Genomic DNA, 20,869 nt, shown 5'->3' on the forward strand with positions numbered 1-20,869 from the left:
AGGATCAATTTGATAATAAAAATTAAAAAAAAAAAAACACCTCACTTTTTATTGTATCTATATTTTTTTCTAAATATGTGTTTTCACATACACTTCCTAATGTGCCTACAGGGTCCTGCAGTTTATGTACTTTCAAGTCCTTGTGACTTCTGCTCTACTTTTGCAAAGATGAGGAAATTCAACATTGCATAACTAAAGTGTAAATAAATCCATGAATATATAACATTTAAACACCTACAGATATTTTCACTTCAGTTTTGTAAAGTTTCCGAGTAGCAGAATCTGGTGAGAAAAAATTGTGTCTTGTCAGCTACGGGATTCTGTCATTATAATCCTCTGCTCAAGAAAGGGTGATGTAATGCCCAAATGTTTAAACTTCTGGGCTCAGAACTCCAAAGAAAAAGAAATCACTATCTAATGTCTGCCTGCTGCAGTCAGCTGTAGATGAGGATGATATTATTTTTTTATCATCATTATTGTTACTATTATAATTATTAATTTTATTATTATTATTATTAATACTTTTGTTTTTATTGTTACTTTTATTATCCTAAAGGGATAAAATAGGAGAAGTAATAATTTTGCCAAGACAGTGATGCAGTGTACCTTAGCCCTCCCTCTCAGTGACTTTGATGACTGTTCAGGCCCTGCTTCAGAGATTGAGCTGTGCCTCATTTTAAGGAAGAGGCCATGGAGATGACTTAAATCATATTGATATGGACTTTTTAAAAATACCAGCAAATTGAAAGAAAATCCCACACTGAGATATTTGAAGGTCTTATGGGAAAGAAGGGTTACAAGGATTTCTCTCTGGGGTGTGATTTTTAATTTATTTATGTAATCTTTGGACCAGCTTTGCCCCTTTACCATCAATGACTGGCTGTGGGAATTTCAGACAGATATTGATGTGCCTCCCCCAAAACAATTTGGGACAATTTTATAATCCCAGAACCAAACTTTTTCCTTGCAGTGTGAAATGTGTGTGAGAGCTCATAGTAAACTGTGGTTCACGGTCTGCATTTCAGCCTTCATTCACCAGCCACAGAGAGAGGCCTAGAACAAGGCAGACCACAGAGGATGATGGTGCTAATTATTCTTGAATTCACTGGATCTGAACGTGACAAAGGGCTAGTCAGGATTCAGCCATGCATTTACTCTGTTAATGCATTCATAGGTATCCAAGGAAGAAAAAAACCCCACACTTTTAATTTTCCTCCATTACATGTCATCAGCTCAATTAACCATTATATTTCTAGTAAAATACTGGCAAATTACTGCTTTCTTATTTTGGCTTGCCTGAAGATTTATGGCTATTAGCATTAATTTGTTTGCATTATATGGCATTTCTTTCTCTCTTTAACAGCAGCATGCACTTTATTCTGAATGGTTTTTTTCTGTGTTTGCTGCCATTTCAATATTGCTTACTAACATTTACTATATTTTGCTTTTTTTTTATTTTGCTGACAAAGTTGCATTGATGAAAGCTGATTTGCAAGGTAGATAGCCCTGTGTGTATTAAACAAGACTGAAACCCCCAATGCACAGTTGGATTTCTGCAATAAATGCTCTGTACATTTCAGAACTAAAGTGTGCTATTTCTTTGCTGATTTTGCCTTTCACACCTCTAAAAGAATGGGCTAAATGAACCTTCATTTTCCAGCATTGCTTGCATAAAGGCTTTCAGTCTTGAATATGTTTGTACAGTGATTGCTTTAGTGCTTTGATCATTCCTTTTTGAAATTTCTTTATATTTCAGTAGTCTAGTTATGATTCTCTAGAAATAGAGTAGCTTTGTTTTTTTCATGTGTATGTCACATTTTGGCATGCCAGTTCATTAGTAGTCTGATTTTCTGCATTTCCCCTTTTAGAAGGAATCTGCATGGGATCCCCAAAGCATGTGAATCGGTTCTTGTCAACATTCCAGCCAAAGAATCCCAAACTCCTCTGAATTTCAGACCTAAATCATTTAAAATAATTTGTGGGATTAAAATAATTGTAATAGTGTAGCTTCATTTTATTATTTCTTAAAACTTGTTTCATTTTTCTATTTCATTATCCAGTCTTTCATATCCCAGAGTTTTGATTCCTGTGGCATCTGGCTTTGCTGTTTGAAATGTGTTTACAGGAAGAAATAATGAAGTTTTTAGACAACGTTTAGCCAGTTAATGGTCTGATGTGAGATTAGCAAATAACTGACAACAAAGTTAACATTCCCACTGTACCTGGAATAATTCTGCTTCTGTTTTGTGCAATCTTATGTGTTTGACATAGTGATCTTACAACTAAAGCAAACCTCCCCATTTTAATGTTACATGCTGCTCCAAAACCAGTGAGTTGATGTGCATTTGACTTGGTAACTCTTTGCTCATTTGATCTGAGATGTTGGCAGCCACTCAATGTGACCCAAGTGGGAAGTGCCTTTCTTTGGGAGACGAAGTGCAAGTCCTTTTCTGTGTGTTCTCACTAGGCCCCAGCACAACGTGCCAAGAGGATTCCTGTGCAAACCAGGGCGTGTGCCTTCAGCAGTGGGATGGGTTCAGCTGTGACTGCAGCATGACCTCCTTTAGTGGACCATTGTGCAATGACCGTAAGTACATGGAAAAAAGTCCCTCTGAAAACCTGAGACGACATTTGAAGCAAGTGCCTAAAGCTTTATGTTGTTTTAATATTAGATATTTAACTGGACTGGTAAACCCTGTGAAAATCTGTAAGGCTTGTGGTAAGAACAAAAAATATGCTTTATAAATTTTGGACAATGTGCAGTATCAAACACAGACAGAACTTGGTTTTGTTGCACTTGATTCCAAGTCTAATATACTGATGGCTACCTGTTTGATGCAGCCCCTTTCCTGCATAAATATTTCAAATGGATTTTTCTTTTCCTGATTGAAAACACATTTTACATTTTGTTATCTTAATGTAGCACTATCACAAGGGCTATAATTACTGGGAAACAGTTGAGAAGGCTTATTATCTCCCTTTGTGGATTTCTTTAGGTGACACACTAAATATGCCAATAATAAAAGCATGCTGAGTATTTTAGTTCTTTTAGATTTCATCTGAATAACACGCAGCAACCATCTGGTCTTCCAGGAAAAGCTTAAATGTGTCAAAAATAAGGGTCCTGATTCACCAGCTTCATAATGTAGTTTTATTCCAACTTAACCTTATTGATCTAAATAGAATTATGCAGGAGTGATGGTGGAATAATAATGGAAAACCATAGTGTTCCACGGTAAATGATAAAAGTAAGATGCTGACTTTTGGTTTTAATTTATCACATTTGTAATATCCAAATATTGCACATTTTTATACCCATAAGAAGATGGGATTTCTTTCAGGTATTTTTATTTCTATTTGTATACTTTTATCTGAAAAAAAATGACAGATAATAGGAAGTGTTGTATAACTGCCTAGTCAAGTATTCTGGATTTTTCTGTCTTGTTCTGGTTCTCCAATCTACAGCAAGGCATGCCATCTTGGACAAACCCAAAACCAGCAGAATATTTATAATCTGAAAAGCTTTTGCCTCAAATTGTGTTTATCACAGGGCTAGGAAATTAACTGCATGCAAAAGCTAATAATTTATTCCCTTGAAAGTTTGAAAACTAGGGAAAGGATGAAAGGACTCATTCTGTTTCTCTGCAGTTGCTCTTATGGTAGAAATGAAATGTGATATTGAAAAACTTTCAATGATTTGAGCAAAGGTTTGGGTTTACTTTATGTATATGAGTTTGCACTTCTCAGCAATGTACATGATTAGTCATATTGCTAAACATACATTTTTAAAGTTTCATCCCCCTACCTACTACAAGAGAAAAATGTTTCTGTTTTGCTTTTACATTGTTATTTCTGTTTTGTGATCTTTTGAGTTGTTTCAGAAGTAACTAAAACCTGTGAATAGAAAGTTGGAGATATAACATCTAACAAAGGAAAAACTCAGTTTATAACTTTTAGTAGTAGTTGTTGTGTGGACCTGGAATATTCTATGAATTATTTCTTCAAGTGACAGGTAATGCATAAATGTGGCAAATTATGAGCTTATTTAAGAAAGATATTTACGTGTGAATGCTCATTTATATAGTAACATCATGGACTATATTGCACACAATTCAAATATTTCACAATATACCATGTCTGATGATGGTAAGGGAGTCCTTTTAGAAGCTCATTGCTAAAAATACTTACTTTATTGCCAGAAAAACATCTTTTTAACTGTTTGGTTGGTTTTTTTAAATCACAAGCATGAAATATAAATTTATCCTCAATACTGATGTTTTGGAATAGAATGCAGAGTCTAGCAAATATAATACATTCGGTTTCTGCTTTATCTTGGTTCCTTAGATTAGTTCAGATACCAAAAAAATCTGCAAAGCCTATCTAACCAGAGAGAATTTTTGTAGTGGTAAATGTGCCAGAAAGGAGGAAAAATGATGTTGTCAGTGTCATTTGCATGCTCTGAGCCTGCTCTCTGCTGTGTTTGGGAAGAACATAATGGGAAGAGAAATGATGAAATGTTACTACAGCTTTTGAAAAGTGGCCCAGGCTGCACACCACAGACTAAACTTCATGGCACTGAAATAAGACAAATTCCCTTCATGTGAGGAAACCTTCCAGTGACAGGTCTGGAATAGCAGCTGCTTGTTGCTGAAAATGCATCCCCTTCAGGAAGGATGTAGGCACCTTCCTGAGCATCTTTCCATTGCAGATTGTGCATGGAGCAACCTGGTTGACAGGAGCTCAAATTTAACCCCCAGTGTTGCTACTCAGGCAGGCCCTTGGCTCACTTTACATGTGAATATACTGTTTTATATAAAATTGAATGCTTAAGATGTCAAAATCTCATAGAGATTTTTTTTTTTTTAGTTCTCAAACCTCAGCAATTGACCACTTAAAAATAAGTGTCAGTGGTAATAGCAGAAACAGTTAGAAGTACTCAGTCCCTTACCCAAGGTGATGATATCTCTATTAAAACACAGTTAGAAAGTGTGCCATTCTTGCCAAAATGCTGGACAGATGAAGGAGGAAGGGAACAAAACCACAGTCAGAGAAGAGGGAGTGGGTGTTCAGATGGGTGGGTGGGTGTTCACTCTCAGCCAGGATTTAACCCATCACACCTCACCTCTGTTTTGCTCCACGAGTTCTTAAGGGACATATCTAAGCAGAAACATCAGTGATAAAGTTGCCAAGGTGAGAGGGAAGCTGTCCAACCCCTCTGTTCAGAGCAGTCAGATTGCACAGGTTGTCTGGGTCCTCTGCAAAGATGAAGGCTCCATAAGCACTCTGGCAAACCTGTCACAGCGCTCATTCACCCTCTCAGTACAAATATTTTCCTAAAGTTTAAATTATATTTCATAGATTTCTGTTTGTCCCTATTGCCTCTTGTTCTGTAACTGGGCACCACTAGGAAAAATGTCTTCTTTACCTCACATAAATCAGTTATTTCATAACATTAATGGATCCTTATTGAGCCTTTTCTCCTGACTGAGTAGCCCCTGCTTCCTCACCCTCTCTTGATAGGAGAGAACTCTTGATGGCTTTTGTGGCCCTTTGCTGGGTAAACATAGGTTTATTCCTGTGTTCTCATGTTGTTCTTGCACTGGGGAGCCCAGCACGTGGAGGCAGTGCTCCAGATGCATCTCAGCAGTGCTGAGTGGAGTGGAGGGATCACATCTCTCAACCTTTCTGCAGCATTTTATCACCATCTCTCACATCGCTCAACCATTCTGCAACATTTTACCACCAGAAACTGGTATTGGGCTTTTTTTGCCATGAGAGCACATTGCTGACCCACGTGCAACTTGTTGACTATCAGGATGTCCAGATCCCTCTCTGCCAAGCTGCCTTCCAGCTGGTCAAGCCCTAGCTTGCCCTGATGTGAGGGTTTATTCCTCCCCAGGTGCAGGATTTGGCATTTTTTAGGAGGTTCTTGTCAGTGCATTCTCTCTTCTTGTCAGCATCCCTCTGAATGGTAACACAGGCATCTGGTTAATCAACCACTCCTCCAAGCTTCCTATCATCTGCAATTTGCATAAATGTGCACAAATTACCTTGCTGCATTTGAGCTGATGCTTTCCATGCACTTCCCATAGTAACCCCAGAGCACTGAAGGTCTGACTTGCATCATTCCTGGGCTTTACAGTGCAAATGTTTCACTTGTATCATTCTCATCTTAAATTTCCAAAAGAGCAGATATGGAGGAAATAATGAAAGAAATGGTTTCATGGAAAGTGACATAATACATTTCACTGTGCAAGATATTTCTTTAATTTTTGTGATAACAACTACATATTAGTCCTGTGCTGTTCAGTGTATTATTGGAATTATATGTGGAAATTCAAATGAAAGCTTTTTTTCTTTTAGGGACTACACTCCAATAGAAAAAGAACTGGGTCAGCTAAGTGCAAGGCTGTAGTTTTAAAAGTGTAGTCAGGAACAGCAACTAAAAAAGTTGTAAATATCAGTAGTCCAGTGAGTATAAAGTACCTGTATACCTTAAACCTTCATGGTGGCAGAGGTGGGAACTTTCAGTGTCCCAGCTGCAATGTCCTGTCTGCTGGAAGATAAACACAGCAGGACAAGCTTAGACCCCAAGTTGCTATCGGGTTAATAATTTTTTCTTTTGACATGGTATGACACTTAGAGACTTGGGGCACCAATGCTTTTAGGTGTAATGGACAGAAGTGTTACACTGATTAATGTAAAGCTTGCAGTAGTGGTTTTTCCTACAAGTGGTATCATACAGAGACTGTACTAAAAGGACAGGTGGTGGCTGTTCTAACAAATGGACACACATCCAATGGGAAAATGCATCATGAACACGGTAACCATATCTAACAGCAGGTTATGTAGTGAAAGGTATCCTCTCAGGGAAGTCATCTTTTCTTTTTTTTTTTTTTTTTTTTTTTTTTTTAATAAGAATAGGGTTGAAAATTACTCTGAAACATTACAGCAAAACAAATCTATAAGAGATTATATTTTCTATAGGTTTGCACTGGTTTCTACTCGGGCAGTCTTTCAGCACAGCCATATTAGTGAGCGTAATGGCGTGTTTGTGGAAACAAATACTGCTATTATGGCATGGAAAATAGCAGACATAATAACATTGTCATATTGCATTAGTGCAGAAGTGTTCTGTGCCAAATTACAGGGCAGCTTCAACACTGTCTGTTACCTTAAAGGAATAATGTATTGGTGTTGGACTCGTGATAACTAACACTGTGTCAACACTTGCACTAAAATCCACTTCTGAAGGGTTAGTGCTTCACTATGCAGTCTCTCCTGGCTAGGAATTCAACATACTCAGCCATTTCAAGTATAAAATTTCTTTTTAAAAAGTTCTTTTATTTTATTTTTACTCTTTATCAAGAAAAAAATCAAAAGCCCTGATTTAAATGGAGAACTCTCTCAGTATTATAAACATGGCTTCACAAAAAATGTTTGATTTTTTTGATATTTGTTTTTATTACAGATATGCCTTTTAGCTAGACTTTACCTGTCTTTGCCAGATTAAACTCCAAGTGTGTCTTGGTTTTCGTAATCCCCTTCTGCATTGGGGGCTGAAACATGTATGTTTCCAGAAAAACAAATCCTAATTATTTCACACTGAACACATTGAATGGTGGATATCCCTGCCTGTTGCTGAGGATATTAGAAACAAGACACTATAAAAATACATTAGTTTAAGTTTATGAGAGAATTCAATATTAGAGAATTTGACATGATAACAATTTGAGAAAGAACCGAATTCTCTCTCCACTGTAGTGTTTGGAGAGTGTGTTAAGTAATACTGAGGTACAATTTGAACCACAAAACTTCTAAATATTGAGTCAGCATTCAGCATTAAATGAGTGGCCTTATAAACACCAGCCACCTTCACTGAAGAGCTAAGATCAAAACAAGCATATTCCCACACTAAATGAGACAGGAGTCTTATACTTTAGAAAATGTAATTAGTCAGTATGTAATAGCCCAGATGCAAGGCAGATAATTCAGTATTGCTCACAGGCATATGTGGCTATCCTGAGGCTTGCACTGTTTCATGTTTTCAATGTGTGCATACACATGTGAAAAAAATCACTCACTCTATTTATAGTGTTTAATAAATAAGAGTATTTATTATATTCTCTTGTATTCGCCGCTGAATTTTTATGGTCTTCTGAGCTTTTGTATGGTGTTGAGAATTTGGTAGTCATTTGCCTCTCAAAATTTCTTCCTTCTGCAAACCAGAGTGATACTCACTTTGTATTACCAATCTACTATGACACAAAGGATGGATTTAAATAATTTTGCTGCATATATTTCCTTCTAATTTTTAATATATTTAACTGGTATGGATAGTGCATCTTTTGGACCCTTTGACACCTAGAATGTAAGATCTATCTTAATGCTACTTTTGTGATCAGGATACATACAAAATAATGCAGCTTCATTAATCCAGTGGCCAAAAGCTGAACTAACCATAATGTCCACTCTCAGTAGTACTTTCCAAAATAATATTACATATTCCTGGCTAAGGCTGTGTAGCTCCTAGCTACCAATAAACACATAACCTGCTATTAAGAAAAGGGATAGGAAATTCCTCAAGTGTACTTTAAAACATATTTGATTTTCATCTCCAGTAGGTGAGAATGGAAAAGATTTGTCCCTGATAACATACCAGTCTAAATACTTCATATGATTATTTTGCCACTGAGACTCACTTTGCGCATGAGAAATAAATATAGCTCTGCACAAAATTACAGTGCAGGGCAACATGGTGGGATGAACTAATTGAAGAAATCTCAATATGCTCAGCTTATCTTTTCTGATATCTAACTACAGTGAACATCTGGAATTTCTGATGACAAATATCAGTGGCATAATTTGTATAAAGTTCAAAGGAAGTAGGACTTTACACACATCTTGAAAACGCAGAGAAGTTGAGGTGTTTAGGAGAATTAGAAAAGCTGTAAAAACTGCAAGGAAAATGTTGCCTGCGGCTGTCAACCAAGATTACTTATTTTTTATTGTTTTTTTATTAGAAACCTAAGCAGGACAATTTCACCTTGAACTGCTAGGCCCCTGTGATATTATATGGCAGCACATGGTGCTTCAGGAAGAGCTATAGAGATTGATGCACAGATAACAACATTTTTTCAAGCCTTTATTGTCCCAACTCTGTTAGTTGTTTTTTTCTCCACTCTTTTATGTGGATCTTGCAGCATGTAAATTTGGAAGTATGTAAATTTTGGCTTTTTGCTAAGATATACCAGTCTATTAATTATTTAGGTGAACAGGCATGGTTTTCTTGACAGTTTGAAAACAAGTTAAGGAATTTTTTTCTTGTTTACATTCAAATTCTGGAGTGGTCAGTTAGATGAGCTATCCATTCCTAAAGAAGTTCAGGAATTTCCTTTTTCTTAAATCCATTGCAAGCTATACCTTTAAAAAATGAAAATGATAGCAATTTGTTTGGCAGTCGCTGTAGAAATTCTTTCATGCAAGAATATTTCTAGCAAAGAATAGCAAAGAGTATTAAGTGGGATACTTGATGCATGAAAAGCCAAAAAAGATCTTTCAAGGTAGCCAAAATACATTGGTATAGTTGTACTAGTAGCTCAGACAGAAGCAATTATGCAACATTTCTGGCCTACTCGGAGATATTTTTTATTTCACAATGTTAAAAATGGAACATAGTGTCAGAAAATTGCAAGCTTCTCTCTGCCTCTGGAGGAATCAAGGGAGTAATTAAATTGGATTTTGGTATGTCAATAATATCTTTCTCTTATTAATGGCATAATAATTTTGTAAATCAAATCCTAGAAGTGTTTCAAGTGTCATAAAGGTGAAAATGATTAAGGGTTAATTAAATATATTCTCATGGAACTAAAATTGTTCTGTTGGGTATCGTTAGATTCCTTTCTCTAGAACTTTCAATTATTACAATTTAATGGCATATTATGTACAGCTCAGACCTGAAATTTGTGTAGCCAAAAGCTCTTCACAATAATAAGCATACTGGTCTAGTGCAGTCATTATTCCTTCCCACAGATTTCTCTGAACATCCTAACAATATCATATATTAAAATCAATTTTATGTACCTGGTTGTTTTCTGAGCTAGATTAATCGTTATACACAGCACAGCTGGAAGAGAGGTTTTAGCTCTGGAATGATGTCAGTTGTTCATCTCCAACAAACCCCCCAAAAAAGGCAATGGGTAAGTGCTACCTTTTTTCATAGATGACAGCTGCAAGGGTCACAGATGGTAAGAAAGAGGATGAAAACCTTTCCCAAGCAGAACCTTCTATAACCCATAGCATGAAAATAGCTCAAAGTGTGCATGGAGAGCTTGGTAATGAATGTCTATTTAATGTGTAAGGTATTTAAGCACAATGGCACAATGGTGCTTCAGAAAGATAAAATTATTCAGTTTTTCTGAAGTCTCTACAACAGGACTGGGGTTGCTAAGGCAACCTGTTCTTCCTCAGCATGTGCTCTGGCTTGACAGCTGCATAGGTGGGTTACATTCAAAGTAACTCCACATATATGAGGCATTCCTGGGCTCATTGCAGAATGAGATTTTGTCAGTCTCTTGACACAGCCTTCTCTGTGTTCATTTTAGCCAGATCCTGCAGAAGATTTAGGCAAAGAAAACCTTTCTGTAAAAAGCAGAATAAAGAAAATGCCCCGACTCTGATCTAGGTAAATTGAGGTGTTGCAGGGTCCAAATTAAAGGCACAGGAAAGGATGCATTATACAGATATTTTTGCAGCTTTTATGATTTTGTTCCCATGCTGCAGAACAGACATTGCACCTGTTTTGGCCACTTTAGGCCTGCCACTCCATTTGAGCAGCAGTTAATCTAAGTGAAATATCCACGTTTTTCTCAACATATACCCTATCTCTAAGGGTACTTATACTCTCAATATCAACTGCAATATTTAAGATCCCTCAATATTTGATTTTAACTGAGCCTTATGAATCTTGTGTACTGATGTTGTGTTTGGAATTCTTAGAAGCTGTTTTCTGATCAGGTATTCTAGGGTATTATGAAAGAAGCTAACAGAGTCAGTAATAACAGTATGAAAAAATTACTGATGGAAGCAATGCTCCTAGGACTGAAGGAATCCTATGAGGTTTTTAGTGTCTGGTTGCTTGATGAAGGCAACTGCAAAATGAAGTCCCAGCCTGGGGAAAACCCCTCTGTGTTAAAAGCAGTCAATACCCAGGCTGGGTACTGGAAAGCTGGAACTGTAGAAAAGAGGGTGAAGAACAGCTGAAGTGAAGCTGTTTGGTGCCCACAAACCCAATTAAAAGTTTCTGTTAAGGATGCATGTCAATTTTGTGGTAATTCCCAAGGAAATTGGGAATATCCAAATGATCACGCTGCTAAGCTTTATGTTATCACTCTCCTTTAATGAAGCCACACTTGGAATTAAAAGCAGACATATTCAGAAGCACATCATTTCACTGTAAACATCCACACACTAAAAGACACTTAAAATGTATGATATGCAATATTCAATGTCAAAGTGCATTAATATTTACAGATACCATTTGCAAATCATCTCAAACTCAGAGTCTGCCTTACCATATAAGGGAGTCCTCACTACAGCATGTTTTGATGTTTTAAAATTCTCTCTCTTTTAAATACTGTGAATCTTAAGAAAACTTCTAATCAGGTCAATGGTCTGATATTTAGACAGGACAGATGCTTTCTAGCAGCAAACTGAAATTCAGTTACAATTTGAGTCTCAAATCACCAGCTGAATGACTTGATTCTAATATGTGGAAATCCAAAGTCATATAGAGAGGGTCAGGGAATTTTCCATCTCCTTCAAGTACTAAACCTAGTCTTGAAACTAAAGCCAGAAATTTTGAAATTACTTGAAATCCTTTCTACTCTCTCTTTTTCTTTTTTTTTTTCCCTCTTTATTCCAACTTCTGGTTCACCAAAACATGTTAGCTTGGCCTTAGGTTGATTGTGGTCATGATTTTTCCTCTGATCCAGTGGCAAGTGTGGCTCCTCAGCTATATTTTGATTTAGTGCTGAGCTTCAATCTTTCCTCTTTCATTCAGTCTTGTCTTTTTTCCCTGTTAAAAGGATGGGGACACATTTTAATTGGTTTCCTTTTGTAAACCCTGGGGGCAAGTCTTCATAGGAGGAAATATTCAAGATGATAGTATCTCTGTAATTGAAAGCACTACCAGGAATAAATGAAAAATGTTTCCAAATTAGCTGGACCAATAGTGGCATGTCAGATAAAGTTCAGATACTTTCAGAACTGAGTAGATTGAATTTCTGTACAACTGAGGCCTGAACAGCTTTTAAAATCATAATTTGGGGGACATGTTACCGAGCAAACATAATCCTATTTCCCCTGAAATTCTACCCCAAAGCTTTTCTCTTTCTTGCCTCTACTTGCTACCAACCTGTAATACTAGTGATATTTAATTTGAACTACTTAAAACAGCTTTACTGGGATGACAAGCAACTTCAAAGAAAGCTTGTGTGACTCCAACAAAAGCACAGGGCCAAGAGATGATATTTTCTCTGAAGATTAACCTTTTCCTGTGTACGATACTGTACACCAGGCAACAGAGAAAAGCTGATTCATAAACCCATAACAAAAATGCAGTGTATTGTAGTTTCAGATATGTAGAAAAGATATTTTTTTGGCTGTTTCTCCACTGCATAATTTTTTTTCAGTAGTTGATCAGAAGATAAATAAGCTGTCTAAGGAATTGCTTCAACTTGTTTCTTAGCCCAATTTTCTATGAAGAATGAAGTCAGGGTTAAAGTTGTGTTGTAAAAAATACTAATGAATTTAAGTAATTTGGAATAATAATTTGGAAAATCTCAGTTTTGAAAGTCAAAATTGATGGGTCTTTACATTTAGAGCAGGATCATCCTAAATAGAAACATTAAATTCCCCTGGATCCCTTATACTGTAACCTTACATAGAAGCTCTCTAAGATTAGGAATTCTGTTTTTTTTTTTTTTTCAGTTTCCATAAACTTTTTGTTCCATGTACCTTCCTAAATGAGGGTGTTGGTGGATGTGTGAGGGCAAAGATATTTTTAAGTCACATCATGTAATTCATCCTCACCAGCACAACTGTGGTGGCTTGAGGGGGGAAAGATTTGGAGCAAATTTCAGACCTAGAAACTTCTTAGGCCAGCTCTGAATCCTAAGCCAAGTTCTTGGGTAGCTACATCTTCAGCTTGATATGCCAGAAGTATTTAGTATGGAGAGGGCATGCTGGGAACAGAGGTTAATACTGCTCAGTTTGTGCCATACAAAGATATTGATGTGTAAATGTTGGTGGAGTTGTGTGCTAAAAAGCTTTTAAAACTGGAAAACTCAAGCAAGAAGGAGTAAGAATGTGGAAGGCTGTAGGGAATCTTGGCCTGGCATACAGTTGTTGGCAGTTGTACAGCCTTAGCTGATAAATTTTGGGCAATTCTGGGTTGTTTGAAGCAAAGTTCTAAGTGATCTCAAGTATTAAGGGTGTAAAGCCTTCTAATTTTTAAGAATAATAGAAAGTATGGGGAAGGAACTCCATAGGATAACTCTACACAAGCCCTTGTTCATGCTTAAGTTTATTTAAACTGAAACATAGACCAGTGAGAAGCACCTCTACATTGGTAAATGCTATTCCCTCATGTGAATATTCTGAAAATAATTCTAATATGTATGTTTTTGGGAGTAAAAATGTGAATTACAGAATTATAAAAGTGGTCTTATATGAAGACAAGAGCTTCTAGATTAATATACTCTCAGAGATAATTAAAATCATTCCTTCATACCACTGTTAAGGGATTCTGAATAAATCTTTTTTTTCATCACTCTATTAGCATATAGCTGTTGGTTTTGATTTGGTTTGGGTTTTTTTGTGCCTTTTTTTCTTTTAATAAAATGGGAGGGACCCTGTAACCATGGCCCAATAACAACATTTAGAAAAAAAAAAATTCTGACTTCTGACTTAAGATGTCCTCCTAATGTGAAATTCCTATCTGAGTTTCTGGGGCTGTTGACAGTGTGAACAATTTGTCTATTTCCTTTTTCTTCCTTCAGGATGAAAAAGCCATAAATCCAAAGGTGAGGCTTAATACAAGTTGCATATTGCACGTGTTCAGTTGCGTGAAAATCCAGGCATTTCATTAGATTGACTTGTTTGGCTGGGAAGAACCTTCATCTCTGTGGGCAAGTCAGAATGATAAAAGGAGTAGCACACATCCCAGAGGTCCCTGAAGACCTTTAGGATTTAAGCTTCATCTGCTTTTTAATCCTAACATCCTTTATTATTCCGTGGGATCGTGTGGTTTGGCTCCTGGGGCTGGCAGGTGGCAGCGATCCCGCGGTTGTGTCTTGGCTGTGTGTTGCCAAGGCACAAAGGAGAGCCAGGGTAATCCACTGCATATTGCCTGTGCTTTTAGTACCCTAAATCCCATCCTAAAATCCTACATCTCTTTAAGTTTTATATGCATATGTTTTAACTTTTGAAGAAAGTAACATAAAATAATAATTAGGCTTCATATACCACTCTGCCACCACGGCCAACAAAAATGTCTAATGATCATGAAGAATAAATGCTCCTGTCCAGGCTGTCTCTTTTTTCTTTTTTGCCAAGGCTTAGGTATTTAATACATGTAAATTATTTAACCTACACTTGTCCTTAAAATATGATTGTGTCATCATTTATGTTCATTTTAAATCAACTTTTAAAAGGAAAATATTTGAAGATTTGCAATGACATTTATTTCTACTGCCATCTGTGCTCCAAAACATCTATTTATTAGTATATTTATTCCATTTAGATATAATGTGATTTATCTCTTCCCTCATCTTAGTAAACATTTTGGTTGTAATTCTGTAGTTATTTATGGCTGGACTTGAGGCTGTTTTCAAGCACTTTAAAACCTTTATTATTTTTTCCTCTTGGAGTGGCATAAAAGGCCTTAAGTCAAAATCCAGTATATCTCAAAACAGCCAGAGTAATTACCTTAAGAAGATAGAATGCAATAGCACTGGCAGAACAGGAAATGTCCCCTCTGCCCCTGGCCCCCAGGACAGCAAAACAGTTCAAGGACAGTGTGGACTCAAAAACGAGATTAAAAGTTTTTTTTCTGGCTTTGATTTTGTTAACCTGGGTCATTACTGGGATTCTCAGGTGTGCTCCTGCTCAGCACCCACAGTGGCTCTTCTGCCTGCACAGGCAGGATGAGTTTGGGACTCATTCCTGTAGGACATGACTGGGACAGAAATAAAAAAAAAACTCTTCATCTGATCTATTTTTGTGTTGGATACCAAAAGTGATATCCAGCAGATTGAAGAGTGTAACTTTTAAAGGAAAATGTGTCAGACATGTAGAGGATATGAAAGCATTAACGTAACAATGAACACTTTTGTCCACTCCCAACTAGCAGCAATAATTCATACTTCTTGGAGAAAAGCATCAAGTGTGTAATGATATTTGAGATCTGAGTTCATTAGTGATACACTTGAAAATGGTGATAATAACAAAATATTTATTCATCTTCAATGCCTATTTTTATGTGCACATTTCCCAGAAGGTTTTAGAGCATCCCAAATGGATTTGTTTCTGTAGCATGATGTCTGTTCTTATTAATGTTTGGGAGAGAGATCAATGAATTTATTTATGAGAACATATTTATCAATTCTGCATATGGCAAAATAACCAAGCAATGATATTGTGGCTATCATGATTAAACATCATCTCTGCAAATGCTTTCAGTACTGATATTTGCCCTGTGTTTATGCTGGGGTTAGTCAATTGTAAAGATCAGATTGGAAGCAACTTCTTTGCTGATTTTAAAAGGAGGAAATAAATTTTTCTACCTATCTGAGCATCAGTTTGCCATGAGTAAACTAAAATGCTCCAGAATGGAGACTGGCAAATATTGCCAATTGTAACTCAAATGGCATGCTATGATATCAATATTCCTGGCATTGATATGTATATATATATTTTATTTTAATTATTCACATTTTTGACACATGAAGTTGATGTTCCATTTTGTGTGTTTAAATTGGGAGAGATTAATTTGGTGATCAATCAGATGTAGTAAAAAGTCCTCCTGATATTACATTTTCTTCATCTTTTCTTAAATATTTCCAAATCTCCTTTTCCTTTTGCCATTCTTCATTAACTTTGTTTGGGGGCTGAATTCTGCCGTGACGGAATTTTTGGATAAAACTGTGTTAAATTCATTGGAAGCAAGATGGATTTCTAAGAGGCAGCTATCTTTGTAGACAGCCACAAGTTCTATCTCTGCCTAATGAGACCCAGGCCCTCATGGCTCTGAAATGCTCAGTTTCCTGTGCTGAATGTGCAGAGCCTGTGCCTGACTGTGGATCTGCTGTGTAGCTGTAGGAGCCATGCTGTGGCATGGGGCCATTATTAAATTTACTGTACGCTCCTGTGGTTCCTGGCAGCGCAGCCTCGTCTGCTGAGATGCCATTGAAATCAGCTCCTCAGGCAAAACATCCATTAAACTTTCTTCTTGAAAGGAAAGGAAAAAATCTTCTGCTAATTTGCTGCAATTTATGTTTGCTTTGTGATTCTGCAGCAGAGCCTGTCAATGAAACTGTGCTAATCATTAGGAAGCTGGTGCCTGTATGCATTCAGACATCCTACAGCTACCACTCCTCAACTAAAACAATATTCCACAAGGCTTTGGTTTTATTTTTCTAGCAAGGTTAGAGCCTTATGGCATATGATTTTGCAATTTATTTATTTTTGTACCTTAAAAATCCTTGAGTGTTTTGTTTGCTGAAATAACTGTGCTTAGAGTACTGTACTTTTTCCTTTTATATAGTGGAGTTTAATGATAGAAAATGGGTGTCTCACAGATAAAATTATGTACTGCTGCTATTGTGTCCTGTCTCTAAGGCTTAAGCCCTGTAATCTGTTAAAAATTGATCATTAGTTGCTTATCTTCCATAATGTTACTGTTGACTAAAAATTTGGAAAACACTTAAATTATATGGAACAAAAAAAAATAGGAGATGATGGGTAGCACTTTCTGGGAAAACCATTAGAAATAGAGAGTTGGTAGGAGAAGCATTTCTTATAAAAGGGTTCAAGATTCCAGAAATCTAAGATGGAAAAAGAGCAATTTAACTCTGTTAACATACTGGATCTATTTTTTTTTGTTTGGTTTGGGGTTTTTTGGGTTTTTTTGTTTGTTTGTTTTTTTTATTTGTTTTTTGGGGTTTTTTTGGAGACATGTAGAGGTTCTGTGGACCCTCTGTGAACTTAATCATCTCATGCAAAAAGCTGAAGCTCCTTTCAGATTTTGAGTAAGCCGTTTTCATTCCACTGGGCTCTTCTTCATACTTGAATCTGTGGTTGTGTTGCTCATCTTACAAGCTTAATACTACAAAATTAATCCAAAACTACTCTAATTTCCATTCTAGAGAAAGTGAACAACTCAAGAGAGCAGTGCTTTCTATTGATGTTTTAGGATTAGTTTGAAAATAGGTAAATCTCCAACTCCGTCTTGCAGGAATGTGTTTATATTGGTCACATGCAGAAGTTTGTTCTAACAGACAGAATTTTCAGGTGATTTGATTACTCAAATTCATGTCAGTGTCTAGGATTTGATCTGGTGTTTGAGACTGAAACAAGGTGTGCCATCATGTGCCTGTAAGTTTGTGTAACTCATATGAGTTTTTGTTACTCATACCTTGCTATTTCCCTACTTGTTTCTAAATCCTAGAAAGAGACTGAGAGTAACCTGTGCTGTCTGAGGCAAGGAAATTTTACCTAATAAATTAGCAATTCTCTTAGCTCACTAAGCCAGTTCAGACACTCTCACAACATGCTCTATTTTTTCCATTCTGCTATGATTTTTTTTCCTCATTTTGATCTTAGTGTCATGATTAGATCAGAGGTTTTAGTATGCTGAGATAAACTCATGATCCAACTCATTCACTTCTCACTGTTTGTGAGACCAGATATTTTTAGTGAGTGCTAGAAATGTGCTGAATGATTGAGTTTATTGTTAAAAAATATTGACATTTAAACCCTCTTTTTACCTTTATTCATGGGCAAGCTTTTGTTTCTTAAGCAGTGAGATATCTAAAGAGAGATATGAAAGTGAAGGGTATGTAGTACCACTTATCCTAATCTCACATTTTAGTGAGGGGCAGGGTGGAGGTGCACTGCTATGTTTTAAAGCTTTATCAAAATAATGCCAGACCTTCATCTTGTTTAATTCCTGTTTAAAACTTCCATAAATCCTGGGTTTAAGTTTCTAGTATACAAAATTTGATGCATTAGCTACAAAAGTTCTTAATTAAATGACATTTTTCTTAAGCATTTTAGGATTTAGCAGTGTTGACTCTGTGCTGAAATTTCATTTTGCTTAGAATTCAGTAGCTGTGATTATCAGGGTACAATTGCAGCCTTAGTGCTCTCTGGTAAGGATGGGTAAATTGCTTAGACTGAAACGATTTGCAAATTTCTGCACATCAAGGGGTTGCCTGCCAAGATTTTGCTTTTCACAAATGTGAATCTCTCACAGTGGGAACACACACAGGCAATTGCTCTCCAAGAGATGCTTTATTCTCAAATTTGCTTTCCCTAGCTTGAGGCAGTTGTATGTCAGCTCCAGGTGCCTGTTGTGGGCAGCTCCATCTGACCATCTAGAGCATCATTTTTAGGTAATTTTGCATCCTTGTGAAACTTGTTAAAAAGCCATTTCAGAGAGACATTCTGTGCTTTCCAGGTAGGACAGCTTGCTGAGCTGGCTGGGAAGAGCATGTTTGTGTGTATCTCTAAAAGATGGATTGGAAAAGCTGAAAGACTAAAACCGCAGGATGCTGTAGAAGAACAGAGATGGCTCTGTACGTGTGATGTCCCTGCCTAGAGACAGGTGACTTTTGGGGAGATCAAAAGATGCTGTTGATCTCAGGCAGCCTTCTGTAAACTGAGGGGAGAATATAAATTTAAAAGTGCAGACATGTGCTCTGATGTGAGGTGACTGAAACCAGCCTTCAGCCTTTGTAATTTAAGTCTCACGACCTGTGGAGCACAGTTTCCCATGGCTACATTCACAAGAGAGAAAGAATAACTCATTTTTTTCTTCCTTTTATCTTTCCCTTCCTCCACTTAGTTTAAAAAAAGGAACAACAAGATAAACAGCCAAGGAAACTCCCCACACTCTGTTGTCTTTATTACCATTATCTTTTGGGCCTAAATGTTAAAGTTGGAGGTGATAAATTTGAGCGACCTAGGAGAAAAAGAAAAAAAAAAAACAAATCATTGCAATGATGACTTTCTGGAGTTTATAGGAAATATCAACCAAGGCATTCACCCCAAAAGGTCATTGCCACAAAAAGGAGCCAAATTCCATATTTTAAAAGATTACACAGAGGGCAAATTCTATAAAAATCAATAAATTTGTTTCCATGTCAAATCATCATTCTGATCATACAAATACTAAAATAATGTGGCTTGGTTTTATGTTGTCTAATAGCACTAGGGCAGCACTTGTTGCTATTGTGTCTTCTGACTTCATTGCCACCATGTGCCATTTCTGCTTGGGTTTAGAACTGGAGGAAATGTGAATTTACCCTCCTGAGTGTGACCTCTTAGTATAAATTAGTACTAGAGTTTGTTTTATTTTTCCAGACCATTCTGCTGAAAACATGAAGCAGACAATGGCTCCTAAGGGGCAGATGAAGAATAAACAAAGCAGGTATTTTAGGGACTGGTATAACAATCTAGAGAACACAAAGCTAAGGCAGCCAGACATGCACAAACCCTTTTTCATTCCAGGGACACATAGCTGATGACCTACAACTATGTCCATATGCCTTAGGGAAAAACAGGAAGATAGAGAAAGAGAAAGTCTCTAGTGGCCAGCAGGAAAGATTGTGATGGATGTCTCCTGTGGAGCATCCCTTCCTGGGCAGCCTGGTCCATGCAGCAGGGAATCACACCATGTTGACAACCATGATCATCTTTTCCCTCAGTGAGATGACACCTGTCATCAATACCTGTCAGTCATCAATACCTGTCATCAACCTGCTGGTTTTTGGATGATACTGCCATTTTGGTTTTTGGATGATACTGCCATTTCACTCTGATTGAAATTGGCCTAATTAGAGCATCAGTGTTGCACACCAACAGACTATTCAACCCTGTGCACAACTGGTTTTTGTGACATTTATCAAGTACTAGGAGGAATTTTATTTACTTACCCTGCTATCATAGATGTGATAGTCTGGAATCTCACAGGAGGGTGTGGTGGTGTCTTTCTTCAAAGCAATTGTGTGAAGTCCTGAAGTGTAACTCCCCAGATCCACAATATTCATAAGCAATATTTTTTATGAAAATGAAAAAAAGCTGAAGTTAAAATCTTTAATCTACTATCTGTTTTGTAGATAGGTATGAGATAAGACAAATGGGAAAACAAAGCTGTGTAGGAAATGTGAGAAGACTATTGCAGACGCTCAAATTACTCAAAATCATTTGTCACTCAAAGTAAGAATTTGCCATTTAGAGAAAGCATCAGTCTGAGCAAGAAATTACTGTAATTAAAGAAAAACATATCTGTGAGGTATTTCTCAGTGCAAAATTAATGAAGTTTGTTCTGAAACAACTTTGCCGTAGAAAAACAATATCTAAAAACAATATCAAAAACCAAGACAAACCTGCAAACACAATTATATTTGGAAACTCTTGGGGCATTCCCTTTCACTGTGTAGTAGAATTTTTTCATGTTTCCTTTCAGGTTGTTAATAAGCTGCTGACTGGGCTAAGAAATTAGCACCTAATTTTTTTTTTTCAAATGGGTGTTTAAAGAGTTAATCTAAACTGTCAAGCGCAGAGCCAGCAAACTGGATAAAATTTG

At 36.8% G+C, this 20,869-nt stretch overlaps 1 protein-coding gene across 18 annotated transcripts in view; it reads left to right on the forward strand.

The window, feature by feature from the left end:
* Positions 1–20,869, forward strand: part of NRXN1 (neurexin 1) — a 678,763-nt gene that overhangs the window by 339,622 nt on the left and 318,272 nt on the right. For all 18 annotated transcript variants that reach the window (XM_066546261.1, XM_066546262.1, XM_066546271.1 and 15 more), the window contains one exon: positions 2,468–2,587. In XM_066546261.1, the coding sequence (XP_066402358.1) occupies positions 2,468–2,587 (120 nt within the window). The remainder of the gene's footprint in view (positions 1–2,467; positions 2,588–20,869) is intronic.

The sequence above is a fragment of the Molothrus aeneus genome, chromosome 3 (assembly GCF_037042795.1).
Source record: "Molothrus aeneus isolate 106 chromosome 3, BPBGC_Maene_1.0, whole genome shotgun sequence".
Lineage (NCBI taxonomy): Eukaryota > Metazoa > Chordata > Aves > Passeriformes > Icteridae > Molothrus > Molothrus aeneus.